The sequence below is a fragment of the Rhipicephalus microplus genome, chromosome 10, assembly GCF_043290135.1.
Source record: "Rhipicephalus microplus isolate Deutch F79 chromosome 10, USDA_Rmic, whole genome shotgun sequence".
Lineage (NCBI taxonomy): Eukaryota > Metazoa > Arthropoda > Arachnida > Ixodida > Ixodidae > Rhipicephalus > Rhipicephalus microplus.
In genome coordinates, this window is record NC_134709.1 from 3513821 (window position 1) to 3529614 (window position 15794).

Here is a 15794-nt window from a genome sequence, read left to right on the forward strand (position 1 = left end):
GGGTTTGAGCCCTACCGTGTCATTGGTACTAGTTTTTTTTTTTTTTTATAATATCGCACGATGCGGCTATGGACACCAGTGGTAGCGGACAACTACGGCGCTGCGCGAGACCAGAGTTGTGATCTCATAACAGCTTTCATTGTAAAAATGCGAAAAAAGGAGCACATGTGGCCATATTAAGATGTTTCCACGACCTCTACGCACCGTGATACTGAACAAAAGTCCATTGTGGAAGTTTTGGAGCCTGAAGTCATCAAAGCAAGCCAGACTGCTGTGTGAAGCCACGAGAGTTTATACTGTACCCCAATGTCAAGATATTTTGATAACGGCAGGTGTGCCATGAGAAAAGTGACTTTATTGTAAAGATAAAATATAAGCATCTGCTGAACCTCACACTTGCTTCCAGCCATCTCTATATACAGGATATTTGCATGGCTGTGAAAACAATCCTCCAAAGAGCGGTGTCAGTACCCCTTTAGGAATGCTTATTAGATCAAGTGGCGCAAGATTATGAAGACAAGCCAGGAACATGCACATGAGACGAGCGCTAACTTCAAACTAAGTTGCATTCTCAGAATCTACGCCTGTTTATCGAAAATCAAAACACCACATCGTCACTCAAAAAAAAAAAGAAGAAGCCAGCCCACAGTGAACCGCGTGATGACACATCTTTATTGGCTCTTATAACAAAAAATGATATACTATACACACGGCAACTACTGTAAGTTCGCAGAGAAAATATATTTTGATTTGGCTGCTGCATTCAGTGCAACACATTGCCAGAGGGCATTGCTTGTGCACCGAGTTTTGATTTCCCATCCGAGATGGGCGTTTCTCGTAATCTCTGAAGGCTGATGAGCTTACAGTACTACTGGTTATCTTGAACCTCAAGCAGGAGATCTCCGCTGGCCATTCTGATGATCTTGTACCCTAGTTGTACCCTAGTCTCAAGGACTTTGAGACGACCAACAGAGAGATGACTCGTGGAGGCACATATGTTTTACCACTGCGGATTAGACAAAATCACGGGAAAGTTTCTTTTAATTTACAGAATAGTACCACGATTTCGTCGGTGTGCACCTTCTTTGAAGAATGCCGATCGAGTAGATGGGGAAAGGCAGATATTCCCGTAACTATATTGTTTCATTCAGCAGGAATGGCAGCCACCCACCTCGGAGCACAACTAAGGAATGCTGCAGAGCTAAAATTGTAAAGCTGCAGACGCCAACCATACATTGCCGCTAAAACCCAACACATAATGCCCAAGGCAGGGCCCATACACAAAGCTAACCTTAGCAGCCAAAAAAGAAAGACGAAGTGGACGAGAAAGACAGTAAAAGGCAACTGCCGGTTCATTCTCGGAGTGCCGTCTATGTGAAGCAGGAGAAAAAGAGGTGTGTTGCCTCTGCCGAAGCAGGGAGGGTGGGGGATCATTCCTTGGAATCCCCTCTTTCCTGGACATGGCTCAGCCACACACGGCGCGGCATGGGAGGGGGTCAACCCTCCCCTCTCCCATTGACTCAGGTCCGTGGTGACGCCAAATGCTTGCTTGCCCAGACGCCCCTGTGGGGGCTTGAATGCTATGTGTTCATCACTGTGATGCAATGAGTGTAGAATGAGCATGTGAGTTCTCTGTCTGTATTGAATTGCTTCCAAGTGACATACATATGTTGAAAAGATGCCGTGAAAGAAAGAAAAATAGATAGCTGAATGGTTATGTGCTTACCTTTGGATGGTGAGATCGAATCTCACCTAGCCAAAATTTTTTTTTGTCAAGAATTCAAGTCTTTCAGAGTTGTCAGAATTTCAAAGTTGTTGCATCCCATGCCAGACAAACTGACGCACGCGTTTTGGAGACAAATGACAAGATGAAGACAAGGACGAAAAGAGCCAATTGATGGTGATAACTTTCTACGACACATGGCAAACCTCGAGCTTAATAGCTCTGCTGTAAATTATGGCTGTTCCTTTTGCATGCTCTCGGTCTCATTGCCGCATGCTTTTCTGTGTGCCTGGGGTGCACACTGAAGTGAGAACCAGGATGCATCGTAGTCACTTGAGAGGCGAATGGTACATTTTTGCACCTCACAAGGTTGCCCATTCGCCATGTTCTCGATGATTTACTTGGTGCATGCACCTGTTCAATGCTGTGGAATATTTGCAAAAGGAACGCCGTTCCCTCAAAAGCGTAACAAGTTACTATTACAGTTCCATCAATCTTGAATAGAATGGCAGCGTTCCTCCTGAAAAAAAACCTAGTTTCTGGAAGACCATTCCTTGGAATACCATATAACACACTGCACAGAGGTCAGAAACACATGTGCTTCTATAAAGTAACGGCAAAGAATATTAAAAACCTCTTAATGCCGAGGAATTCATTGTTTAGAAGGTTCTTTTAGGCAGGTTTAACTGTATCACATATTATTTTTAAGAATGAGCACACATCCCATGACCAAAATAACCTGTTCATTGTTGAAAAAAATTTAAACAAGACATGTTAAAATGTTTGATTGATTGATTGATATGTGGGGTTTAACGTCCCAAAACCACTATATGATTATGAGAGACGCCGTAGTGGAGGGCTCCGGAAATTTAGACCACCTGGGGTTCTTTAACGTGCACCCAAATCTGAGCACACGGGCCTACAACATTTCCGCCTCCATCGGAAATGCAGCCGCCGCGCGACCTGCAGGTCAGCAGCCGAGTACCTTAGTCAAAATTAACTGGAAGCAACTTTGAATAGTAGCAAAATTTGACTTTCGGCAGAATAGACGTGATAATCTGTAAAATATGTTCTGTTTCGAAAGTTACTAAGCACGTAAGCCAGTACAATGACCTTTAAGCTTAAAAAATTATGAAGCGGTGTGAGGACAATATGTTCATTTAACCATAAAGTGAGGCTTCACGGCAATGCAGATTTTTCCCTAGTAGGTGCTCTCACGGGTTACAAGCGGACTATTTTACATCAGTTAATTTATTTTGAATACTTCGAAATTTCCGATAATTTAAATTTGAATAGAGGCAAATTTTAATACCATAATATTCATTCAAATACTTCAAGTGTTCAAAAATTCACACAAGCCTTGACAGAAAACAGCTGAAAGTAAGACAAATGATGAGACAAAACTGACCAGCTTGAACCAGCGCCTGGAAACCTACTGCGAGGCGCCCCGGGTGGCTGAGCACTCGCACCCGTGCCCGGAACAGGCGCGTTGCCGTAGGACGCACATCTGATGGGCTGCACAGCACCGTTCCTCGTCGCAGCAGAGCACCTGCACTGGGTGCCAATGCCAGGGTGGCACTCTCCCCTGCACGCACCAAGCGGCAAGGCACTCGGTGCCGCTGCACCGACACGACCTGCACAGATGGTGGCACTCGTGCAGCTTAGTTCAGCACATCACTTCTGCTTTGATGTAATTCCTCTAAACAAACCGCACATACTAAATTGTGAAGGTTGGCTTGTTCCACCGCACAGCAATGAAAGTGGATTTTGATGTTTGTTTCCCTGCTTATGGAGCAGGGAAAAAAAAAAACAGCTTTTCGACATGGCTGAAAATGAATGAAATAGCAAAATACTGAAATGTCACCTGAAGGATGACAAGCAGCTCCAAATTTGCGGCGCACCGTTGAGGTGAAAAATGGGATGGTAGAAAATAATGTGCAGGCATACACGAGACAAGCGTGAAGTCCTGTCAGGGTCATTATGTCTCTGTGGTTGAGCAGCACACTACACGATTCGAATATGCTGGACTCGACGCTCTTAGATATTTATTTCCTTTGAACTGCAGCGCGTGGGGCAACCCGTCTGCATCTCCTGTCACGCAGTGACGTCTAACGCAATGCATTTTTTTTAGGGGCAAAGCTGCTTAAGGCTGAGGCTTGTCCAGCTTTGGCATGCGCCGTAGTCGCTGCTGATGACAATGAAGAACAAGTGCATTCCAGACCACACATTCTCTTTCTGCCATCATGGCACAGTACATGCAAGGTACCCACTACAGTCAAACATCTTTAGTACGTGCCCACTTTAAACATACTAGCGGTCAAGACGCAGTCACGATGAATCCACGACCGAGTCTCATAGAGACTAATGCATTCGCAAACCGCTTAAGCCGTAGTGGTTGTTTATGTTAACCAGTTAGTGTGTACCACAATAACATTTTGTGCTGTAAAAGTTTATTGTGCCGATGAACTTGCATATGCCACGATGTGCTGCAAACAGTGTTCCATCACTTTGATATGTGTGAAGATCAGACATTTAAGTATTCTGAGTTCCGCTTGATGGCGGCGATGCCTTTGCGGATAATTATAGTAAAGAAAACAAAGGTGAGACAGCAACCACCGATAAACACACTGGTGCAACTTATCGCCAACAACAAGCCTTATTATATACCCAGGTATCTGCTTGGGCACACATGTAGCGTAGCGCCGCTTTGAGCCTACTCCACACTTTTAATAGGCAAATAATGCGCTGGACCAACGATTGTGGCTGCTCAATGTGTGGGAGCGCGTTCAAACGCACATTGCTTTGCAGAAACACAAACAGCTTGCTGCGACGGAGTTTAGGGGTTCGGGTCCCTGTATGCGGAGTTCAGCAGTCTGGGTCGCGGGCACCAAAAAACCTTCCAGTATTGACACTCAAAGTGCACTGTACAGGGAGCGTAGTGCTGTTGTAACCGTACTGCGCGCTTTTATTAAGCACCAGCTCAAACGCACCTCTTCCCGCTGCCAGAATTGAGGAGTGCGCATCATTTTCAGAAAGCTCATCATCGCCGCGATAACCCAACAGGTTACTTTCTGCATCTGCAGTGATGCCACCAAGGTCTTCCGACTTGGAGCAATTTTCAGAGCAGCGAAATTTTCCATTTTGGAGCAATCTGGAGCAGCTAACTTCATATCCTGGAGGGTAAGCAAGTTGCATTTGCATTCAAAGGCATGAAAAATAAATTTGGGGCTCTTGTCTACAGTGAAGAACTAGAAATATTTCCATTCATTTCAAATCTCATGAGGCCAGTCATCTTAGGAGCACTCCCTATTTTAGTTGATGACGCAAAAATAATAGCATCATTATGTTGGCCATCCTGAAAAAACTTGCTCAGCAATAATTTTCATCGGAAACAAACAGAAAACTGGTTAAATAAAATTGTACTTCATGAAATAACATCCCATACACCTATGCGGTTATCGGTATATACGGTAGACAAACGCTGAGACATTAAACGCTAAAGACACACACAGTTGCAACTGTATTTCCTTTAGAAGACTTCAAGGATATTGAAAAGTTCTTTTTCTTTACAACCGAGTATACTGCTCGCCTTAACATGACATCATTTAGCTAGTCTCATAAAGCCAACCTCCTCCGGCACTCATCTCTCTGTGCTTAAACTACAAGATTAAACAAACTTCATTTTCCTTTTGCAGTGATGTTTTATGTGGATACGGCGTTATGTCTATAATCCAAACTCTCCCCTGTAGTGTTCTAGAGAGCAGTGCATAAAGAAGAAAAACCTCACAGGGTACCTTATGCATACACCTAGGACAACTAGAAGGCGACAGCCATCTTGTTTTTAATGTGATAGCAATTACAAGGACATTCTCGACTGGTCTTTGCCATCACCGGGAGCGAAGGTAAATTTTAACTTTTTTTTTTGGGGGGGGGGGGGGGGGTGCCCCTTGATCTGAAGGGGGAGAGGCACGCAAATGATAATATTGAGCTATATTTATGACATGGCAAAAAAATATTTCGGAGGGGAGGGCAAAGTCCCGATGTGCCCCCAACCGCCTGGCTATGTCACTGGCTGTCGCCGTCATGTTTTGTGTAATACCCAATCGATAATGTCTTCCCTCTGCCCCCCCCCCCCTCATCGTGTGTTTTACAAGCGGGCAAAAGTGCACAAGCAGGGGTGACAAACGCAGCTAAAGCAGAGATAAAAAAGTCACAGTGTCACAGCAAGGGCGAAACAATGAATGTGATAGCAACAACTTAGAATGTAATGCTGAGAACGGCAAGCAAATCAATATGTGCAGCAGGCTGGTCACGCACAAATGACGCACGAAAACAACATACACAGGATGAGAGCGGACTAACAAAGCTTACCGCTCGAACCTTAATGCACTGTTTACACAAAAACGACGCAGGAAATGTAATCACAAGTACAGATGGGTGAAACTAACTAGTGTCCCAGTTGTTATATTTGGCTGTGTATGAAAAGTGCGCTCTTTTTGCAAATTCAGCCTGTACAGCCAGCGAAGTGACCTTTGTGATGGGCCCGGCAACTAATGCAATCGTTCCTGTGAAAGCCGAAGGCACACGATTTTCCCCACAAAAGGATAAGCGCGCGTGCACAAGCAACTACCTCCCCCCCACTCGCGCGGCAAAGTATGTGTGGAAGATAAGTATAGGTCGGCGCATCGTGACGAGCTGGGCGCTGAGCCCGGTAGTTTTTCTTTTTGTTTCAGAAGTTTTCATACAGATACGTATCCTATACGGTGAATCACGACGGTGATGGCCACAAAAACAAAACAAAAAAGACTGCTGAGCCTGTCTATATAATTTCTATCGCAATAGCATCACCCCGTGTGCCAGGCCTGCCATCGATTGTTGCTAAAGCAGAGAGGAAAGCGCCACCCATCTTCAAAAAGCAGGAAGGAACTAGGAAAGCAAGGGGGGAGGAGCACTGTGATTAACTTTGGGTGTGATCACTGGCACTCGCGCTAATTCGACAGGCATTAAAGACGGCTGTCATGCCCTTCTATTTTGTACTCTCAATGCGAACAGACTGTTGGTATCGCATTCACTGCTAAGAGCCTAAGTGAAACTAACAAAAAGTATCCTTTGGACACGACTTCGCATAACTCAGATGAACGCTGGCTTAAGGGACAATGATCACTCCTATTGCCGAAGCGGTTTTTGCGCCGTCAGTTATCTAAACGCGAAGCAGGGGTTATAGTAGTGCAGAAAGCTTACGAGCATGTCTCATTAGGCCTCAAGAAGCGTTTGGGCGAATACACCATTCAAGCGACGCGACTTCCGTCCCCCTCCCACCCAAAAAACGAAAAATGAAGCAATGAATGCGATGACGTTATGTTTAATTTTTTTAACCGTCAGCTATTGACCTTGGAAAGCCAAAGGCGGACTTGTGACAACGCGTAGCCGCTTCACCGTGGGTTTTCCGACTCCAAAGCCACCAGCAATAGCCTCCCTATTGAAAGCTGCGTATATTAAAACTGAATTCTCACTGCTCCAACCAGAAAGCATGCTTTTAATAATGAGATGGCAATAAAAAAAGCATGTGAACATTTTGAATACGGACCCTAGCAATCTCGAGTTCAAAATAGCAGGGTGTTTTAGGAGCTTTTACCGCAACAGCGATTACAAACGCGGATGTGCTGGTGGAAGGAATTACGAAAATGAACTTCTGAATGAAGATACATGAATAATGCATATTAAAGGAAAAGTGTCAATGAGTTTCCATCGTGCACATATTTTTCTGTGGATGCAAAGTGCAGGAAATCAGACAGCAATATCAAGAAGTCCACTGACGAATCACCACCCTAGTTTCACACGCTGATTAGACTAGACATCACGAGCGTTTGCGGAGAGCGCGTTTCACTGTTAAGTGAACTTGCACAACAGAAGTTGAGCCAGCCCACATGGCATCGTGGATTACTTAGGAGGCATGCGCAACCACTGTTAATTCAGCGGAATAATTCTAGGCACGAGATTGTGGTTTTGGTGTGGCCTATTGCCGGTGATAGACGCTCCTAAATCAAATCCGGCTTTGGCACAGTTTGGCGCAATTTTTGTTGCTATTATCAGGATGACGCAGTAAATCTGATTTAGCGCACTATGGCACAGTTGGTTCAGGGGTGGAATCACTGCATTTGTGCCCGGTCTGGAGCGAAGTGGGCGTATTCTACAGCAAGCGAATCGGCAGTCACGATGGGCGCAGAGTAGGCGAAGCGCTGCACGCAACTAGCCAGAAGACGATTTGGCTCTCCATGGCCATACCGCGTTTTGAAAAAACTGTCCCAGTTTTCCCTTAGAAGCAGACTGTGGAACACACGTCACAGACAGCTGATTATGTCTGTTCTGTCACTATGCCATGCTCTGTATTCAGGCCCCTCATGTAGTTTTGAAATGCACCTAATAGCATTTTTCACTGGGAGATCCAGAGTGGCCGCTAAAATCTTGGAGCAAGCACCCGGATTGCACCAAGCCAAATCTGTCAGTGAAACACACGAGTGCCCCGCGGGAGGTCGTTCTGAAAGTTGTTTGCATATACGTCACTAAACCGGTTCCAGAAATGATTTTCTTTCCTGCTCTCTACGTTTCCATGACACATTTGTCACCACTGCAGAGCGTGCATTTCGACCACACTGTCGCGGAAAGCAGGGGTACCGTTTTCTTGTGTTGTGCTGACAAACATGGACGAGCACATGAAAATTTATCTGGCTGTGCATCGGCTGCTATTGGGCGTGCTCGTCACTGGACAGCAGTTCCCGTAGTTCCTCCACAGCAGTGAGCACAGCCATTTTGCAAAGGTCAGCCCACGAACAATGACAGAAGTGAGTTATGCTGCTCATCACACTTCCGCCCGAGTTTGCGACTTCGCGGCAAAAGGAGCAATTCTCCTCGGAGCCAGTTGCTCTGAAACTACCAGTAGAAAGTGTGGACCGACTCCACATCTACCCAAGAAATTCAAATTCGTCGCCACGGAGCAAGAAAACCTGCTCCGGATTTACCAGTGCGAAACGCCTTTAGCGTCCTCACCGCATGCTATCAGAAGGTTGTGTGAAAGTGACAGACAGAATATTTTCTGCGCTTAGGAAAAAATAAATAGCTTTGCAGTGGGCACTATGCAATATTTGCTTTGATACAGTAGCTATTACTTTATTGGCGGCGATGGTGCACGTCAGAAGATGCAAACTTGTTGCTGGGGGTAAATGAGTAGTACACTTAGTGCGTAGTACTCATCGACTATTTTTCGTCCACTTCTCTTTCTTCACATTTACCTTACAATTACTTTGTATAATATCTTCTATACTTCCATTGGCATGATTTTCATTTAGATCTCATTAATATTGAGTGTAACAAAGGAAAATCAGCCCTTAAGTGTACCCTTCTTTCCATCATTTATAGCAAGGGTCTCGTTTTGGCAGACTTCATGTCATCAGGTAGTATATGAGGGAATATTCGTCAGCTGCAAGCTCGTAATAAGATCACGTGTCATGTGATGCCAAAGAGACAGAAAAAGGGTGTTCCGCACTCGCCGTCATGGCTACAGGCAGGGCTGACTAATGCTCCCATGTTTAATTCACATATATGCAATAAAGTGGATGGGGGAGACAGCCGTCGTGGTAGCTCAGTGGGTAGAGCATTGGAGGCATTATTCGAATGTCGCAGGTTCGGCCCCTGCACACGGCAAATTATCTTTTCATCCACTTTTATTTCTTCACATTTATACTACAATTACTTCATATAACATCCCCTATACTTTCGTTGGCATGATTGTCTGTTAGAGCTCATTAATATTGTGCGTAACAAAAGAAAACAGGCCCTTAGGTGTACTCTTCTTTCCTTCATTTGTACCGCTGTCATAATTGGACACTGACCCTGACTGGATGAAAGCTGCCATCGTGGCTGGGTCCTGCCAGAAGTCGGTCGTTTTCGTGGAGCACGCCCCGTGTCAGCAGGCCCCCCACAACAGGGCCAACATCGGGCACCTGGAAGGTTTCGTCAATCTGCACAGCCATAAATGGTGATTAAGACCTCAAAAGACACAACCCATGCCATAAATTACCAGTCTCATTCAATACCACTGAATGCCATTCAGTTCTGTTGTGTATTTTTGAGCTATATTTTCTTTTGAATAATGGAAAGTCTTTTCACAATTTGTGCTCACTTTTTTAGCTTGTTTTACGTCATTATCTCACACTTATACTCATAGTATTTTCACAGCCGTTCTATTTCTATTAAAATTAATATTAATATTTTCTCATTGTTATTCCTGTTAAGACTTGTATAAAAATTGACAATTAGTTTATGTTTATTGTATGTATGGAAATCATACCAAATCATGTATCTATTACTTTTATGCTCCCCTTACACAATGCCCTGTTGGGTCTGTAAGGTATTTTGAATAAATAAATAAATAAATACATGAAATTAAATTACCTTAAAATTTGGACAGAAAGTTCTTTCTTTAAAAGGAGGGGGTACATGGCAATGATGGTATGTTGAATGTTCATGAACGAAATTCCAGCATGAAATTGACTTAATAACAAACATTGAGCACAGGCTAACTTTTGTTCGCAATGGTTCATAGAACATCCATTTTCCTTTTTTTTCTTGCATTACACACAGTTATGATTGCAGATCTGATTGCAGAACTAGCGAACTTTGGATAATGCATCCGAAGGTCACGCATTTTTTTGACCTTCAATAACTTATTATTCGAAGGCCGCAGGTTTGGTCTCTGCCAGCGGCAAATTAACTTTTCTTTCTTTGCATTAATGTCATAACGACATGTCCCCTTGGTATCATTGTCTGCTAGTTCTCCTTATTATTAACCTGATGGAGTAGTTTGAATGAAGACTAACAACATTCCATACCTTGCACTAAAATGAAAAGCTGCATGTTTACAATTTGTTTACCTGCTTTGGAATCGGAAACTAGTGATTCAACCCTCACCCTATCTTTCCTCTTCAACATCAACACTTACTTGCCACCACTATCTTACATAATTCAGCGATGCCATATTTTATGAGAACGAATTTATTCAAATTTTCTTCTTTCTCATGCACTGCAAAAGATTGGAATGATTCTTAGTTGCCTTCCAATATGTTGTGATGCTTGCAAACTGTATTAACTATGTTTATGTTTGCTTTGTTTGTTTTAGGGGCGAAGCTCCTTAAGACGTGGGTCTATGTATGCATGTATGTAGTAACCACCTCACAGCATATCCACGGAGTGAGTGATGATAAGTGGGGTGAAGCTTCAGAGGGTTTTATAGGCAAACCATGAATCACCCACTGGCCACGTCTACCCGTCGTCTGTCTGTTTGACGGACAGGCAAACGCACGGACAGGTGGACAGACGGATGAATGCACGGACGGACGCACGGATTAACGAATGAACACAAGGACGGAAGGACGGACGGACGCATGCACAGACGCAGGGACGGATGAACACACGGATAGACTGATGGATGCATGAACTGACGATCGGACAGACGCATGAATGCACGGACGAAAGCAAGAACGAATGGATGGATGGAAGCGCGGACGGACATTTCGCTCCACTCATCATCATTCACTCCGTGGATATGCTGTGATTTTTTTCCTGTTTTTTTTGCCCTCACCTTGCTTGGACCTGTATAAGGTCTGCAGTACTGAATAAAGGGAAAACATACTGGGCCAACCAATGTTGGACATTTATTTGAATTCCCCAAATATGTCATAAGGGCCTTGCCTGGAACTCGGGAGTGAGCCTCATGAGTCCATCACGCTCCTTGGGTCCGTGACCAGGGGGCAGCACGTGCAGGAACGTGTACAGGAGGCCCAAGCCGTCTCCATGCACGCATGAGACCAAGAAAACGGGCACCACACTGCCCTCCCGTACACGTGCTGCTGCCGTCAGTGCATCGTCCTCGGTGAGCACCTCCAGGGGAAGCTTCTTGAAGCCAGGCCCCTACATCACCAGTATAATCATCAGCCTGACTATGCCCACTGCCGGACAAAGGCCTCTCCCATGCTCTGCCAATCAGCCTGGTCGTATGCTTGCTGCTGCTACTCTGTACCCGCAGACTTTTCAATATCACTGCCCTACCTAACTTTGTCTTACCTGCACGCATTTGCCTTCTCTTCAAATCCGTTCAGTTACTCTAGATGACCCGTGGTTATCCTGCCTACATGCTGCGTGCCTTGCCCATGTCTATTTTTTCTTCTTGTTTTTAACTATGATGTCCTAAACACCCGCTTGTTCTCAGACCCATCTTGCTGTTTCCTTGTCTCTAGAGGATACACCTATCATTTTCCTTTTCACTGCTCACAGCATTTTCCTCAATCTAAGTTGAACCCTCTTTGTAAGCCTCCCTATTTATGCTCCATCAGTAAGTACCGTAAAGATGCAGCTGTTATATACCTGATAGCGAGCAGCAATAGTCTTGGCCTCCTAGCCGTATGTGTTGCAGTGAATTGCCGTGCACATACCAGGGTATGTACACTCTCAGTAGGAAATGTATTAAATGGAGTCTATGCTTAAGCTGCCTAGAATACGACTGCTTTCATCCTTAAATTTTGAACCTCTGTTAATTTCTCAGTAAACAAAACTCCTGATAAGGGAAAACGTGGGTCTTAAAAAGTGTTTTTTTTTTGATAGTCGGGTAAACAGAATGAAGTTTAACACAGTTATTTGCTTTTTTTCTGCAGGTTACAAATCTCCGAGTAGATTTTTAACAGCTGCATTAAAACAAGAGGTATGCTATTTTTACATTTTCTAGCATAATTCTCACGAGAATATTAGGCAACTTCTCTTTGTAAAGTCCAAAAACAAAGTATATGGCAAGATTGCCAGACGCTGGTCAAGCCAATTATGCTATCTACTTTTTATAATGTTGTGTACCAAATATAGTTATCAATAATCATAAAATGCGTGAAGCAATACATTTTCACTTATATTTGCATAAGTTTATTTTACATACGAAATTTGATGAAAACAATCAAACTACCACGTTCATTCAACTGTAACATGACAAAAAAAATTTTCAGAAAGGGGCGGGGTCTCACTCACAGGCCTGACGTGCCATCTTCCCTGACTGCGCCAGTGAATGCGAGGGGAGACTTTTCATTGCGTCCGCGACGAGAAAATACAGTTTTGGCATGCAATTGTAACTCAAGGGTCAAATATAGGTAGCGAAACTCTGGAAAAATATGCATGTTACATTCGAGTAAACATGGTAGCATCATTGGCTAGATTAGCTCTTTCAAGTCCTGTTACATTTTTCATTTTTGTGTTTAGCAAAGCCAAGTTGCTAAAAAGCCTTAAAAGAAATATGCTCCCAGAAATTACACATCTTTCGTTTTAATGCAGATAATGAAAATCTAGTTGAAGATTTGGAACTCGAAAAAAAACAACTAAATAAGTGTATTAAATTTCATTCAGTTAGCCCAATTAATACAGAAAAAATTTTCAAGACCCCCATTTCCTCTGTCTTAAACAGAATCGCTAAAAGACCCCTGACACCAAATTGGGACTTGAGGTGCTTAAAATTGCTTGATAGTCCTGCACGCTTGATGGTCCTGCACTTCTGACTGATTATTACAGACGAGTGTTGCCTATAAGATATTTTAATTTGGTTTCAAAGTAAGGATGCGTGCTCATCCAAGTGTTCAGGCGCCATCGGCATTTCTTGTGGTTTCACATAGAAAGGGGCCCCATAGAAAGAGACCGCGGAGGGCGAAACAGTCGGCGGGAGCTACGCTGATGCCGGAGATCGCGAGGGCACAACCGTCCAGCTTGAAATCCTGCGAGCGAATCCCTAACAACGAAGCGCGCGCGCTGGACACGCCATCGAGAGGAGCGACCGCCCCCGCTGCTGCACAGCAGCAAATGGCGGGCACGCTTTCTCCCGCGAGATATGAATGCGCTGCTCTAGCCAATCAGCGCTCCGCATCGCATCGCGGGAAAACGTCAATAGCGTCTCAACTGCGCTGCCGACGCCATTTTGCAAGGCGGCGAACGAGAGAGAAAGAATTCACGGTCAAAACAACACCAAGATGGCGCGGGACGACCGCATGGTCCGGGAATGGCGCGCGCGCGAAGTTTGGTTTGATTTCGGGATTTGCGCCGGTTTTGGACGCCGCGGCGGCCTCGAAAATAGTATTTTTTTTGCACTTTGCGGTTGAATTAGGTGCTGATAATTACAAAATAGGTAGTTTATGAGACATACAACCCAAAAGTGTGGTTTTTCAAAAACCGACTTTTTCGCGATTTTTCGGTTTTCAAGGGCCGCGTCCCCCCTTAACCACTTAACGGCCCTTGAAGGCTGCTGTGTAGCAGCGCGACAACTCTAACAAGCCGATGGAGCTGTAGCATTTCAACAGCAGTCGACTCGATGACCTCTCAAAAGTGTCCGTGTGACACCGGTATTAAACTGCCTTGAAAAAGATTATTTTTATGCCTAAATTTTGCATTCATGTTCATTTCTCAGTAAACGAAACCCCTATTAAACGAAACATACTTTTTTGGTTCCTTTCAGGTACCATTTACCGTATCTATTCCAATTTAAGTCAATAGCCTTTTTTCAAATTTCTTCGCATCAAACTCCAGGGTTGGCTTAAATTTAGGAGTGTTGAAAAACTCGCCAATTTCCATTGAGAAAAGCGGTGCAGAGCTAGTGCCACCTAGACGGTATTATAGCCATTAGTAGCCAAGCTAGCACCTGGCTTAAGTACACAGATGAGGCTGCCATTTTGATCGTTGTGGCGAGTGTTGAGGCGAGCCGTTCGTCATTTTGAGTTGTGTTTTGAGTGGTCTGTGTGTGGTGTCATTATAGTGTCGCCTATAAAAGAAAAGTTTTCTTAGCCGCGAAGTCATTGTCCAACATTCAAGCCGGGCGGGACTTTGGAGTGAACGAAAAAAAAATGGGCGTCGCTGGAAGGGCTACAGCGTGGGACAACCCAGGAACCTTGACTGTGCGCTCTTTTTAAGAAGTGCAGCATATCCGATGTGCCTGATGGACAAATAAGTCAGCGACGACGACTTGAAATGAGCATGGCACCTTTATGATAGAAATAACTACAAGCAGCGGAAAAAAAACTGCGACAATAAAACACAAACAATAGGTCTAGCGGCTGTATGTTTCTTAAGTTATTTGAATCATGAACCAACTGCTTTGTTTCATCTTCATGTTCAATAAATGTTTTTTCTTTGTGAACGCTGTCTCCACTGTTTTGTTCGGCTTACATTCGAGGCATGTTTTTTGTTTTTTTTTCCGGGTTTCGGACTTTGGCGGTCGGCTTAGAATCGGGGTCGGCCTAGATTCGAGTAAATACAGCAACAAGAGCTTAGTCCATTGTAGTGACACATCAAAGAGCCATGAAGCCACTATTCGGAATGTTTTTTTTCTAAATTTCCGTTTGATGAAACTTGCAGAGTTTATGTATGTTTGTGTGCTAATGTCAAACATAAAATGATTGTTGTTTTTTTGGGTAATTCCACGAGACATAGAAGTGCTTGTCCGCTCAACATTTCAACTCTGTCTAGTTTTGGATATCTTATATGTGCATATTCTAATTGCCTGGAACTGAAAATTTTATTCCTCAAAGATGCTACCAGCATACCGAGAAATATTTGAAGGTGGCAGCTCAAGCCTTTTGTCATTCTTTACTGCAATATTATTTGATTTCACCGCCTCAATAAATGTGAGCTACAATAAATGCTTATTAATTCAAACTGGGGGAAACATCCCGATAAGTAAAATGTGTTGGTATTTATATTAGTTACCTAGACGCAAAACAAGAAAACAGCAGCATTTTTCAGGAGACAATTCAGATGCTGTGCCGGAGCCTTCGAGCAAACTGCAAACGATGCTCATGATAATGTTGTGATAGAAGAAGTACAAGCATATGCAAATTACTGATTCCTTTTAATTTTGCTTGTATAACTGTGTCCTGTAAATAAACATGTTTAAGAGCATTAGAATATATTTCACATCAAGGCTCACTGGTCACATCTTGTGTTTGCTTCTAATCAACTATTTCTGTCCGCCGTTAGAGCTCCATGAACATAGTTT

At 43.9% G+C, this 15794-nt stretch overlaps 1 protein-coding gene across 4 annotated transcripts in view; it reads right to left on the reverse strand.

The window, feature by feature from the left end:
- Positions 1-15794, reverse strand: part of LOC119181044 (GTP-binding protein 2) — a 108137-nt gene that overhangs the window by 55105 nt on the left and 37238 nt on the right. For all 4 annotated transcript variants that reach the window (XM_075874879.1, XM_037432220.2, XM_037432218.2 and 1 more), the window contains exons 8-10: positions 11471-11689; positions 9613-9741; positions 3132-3357 (exon numbers count right to left, since the gene is read on the reverse strand). In XM_075874879.1, the coding sequence (XP_075730994.1) occupies positions 3132-3357; positions 9613-9741; positions 11471-11689 (574 nt within the window). The remainder of the gene's footprint in view (positions 1-3131; positions 3358-9612; positions 9742-11470; positions 11690-15794) is intronic.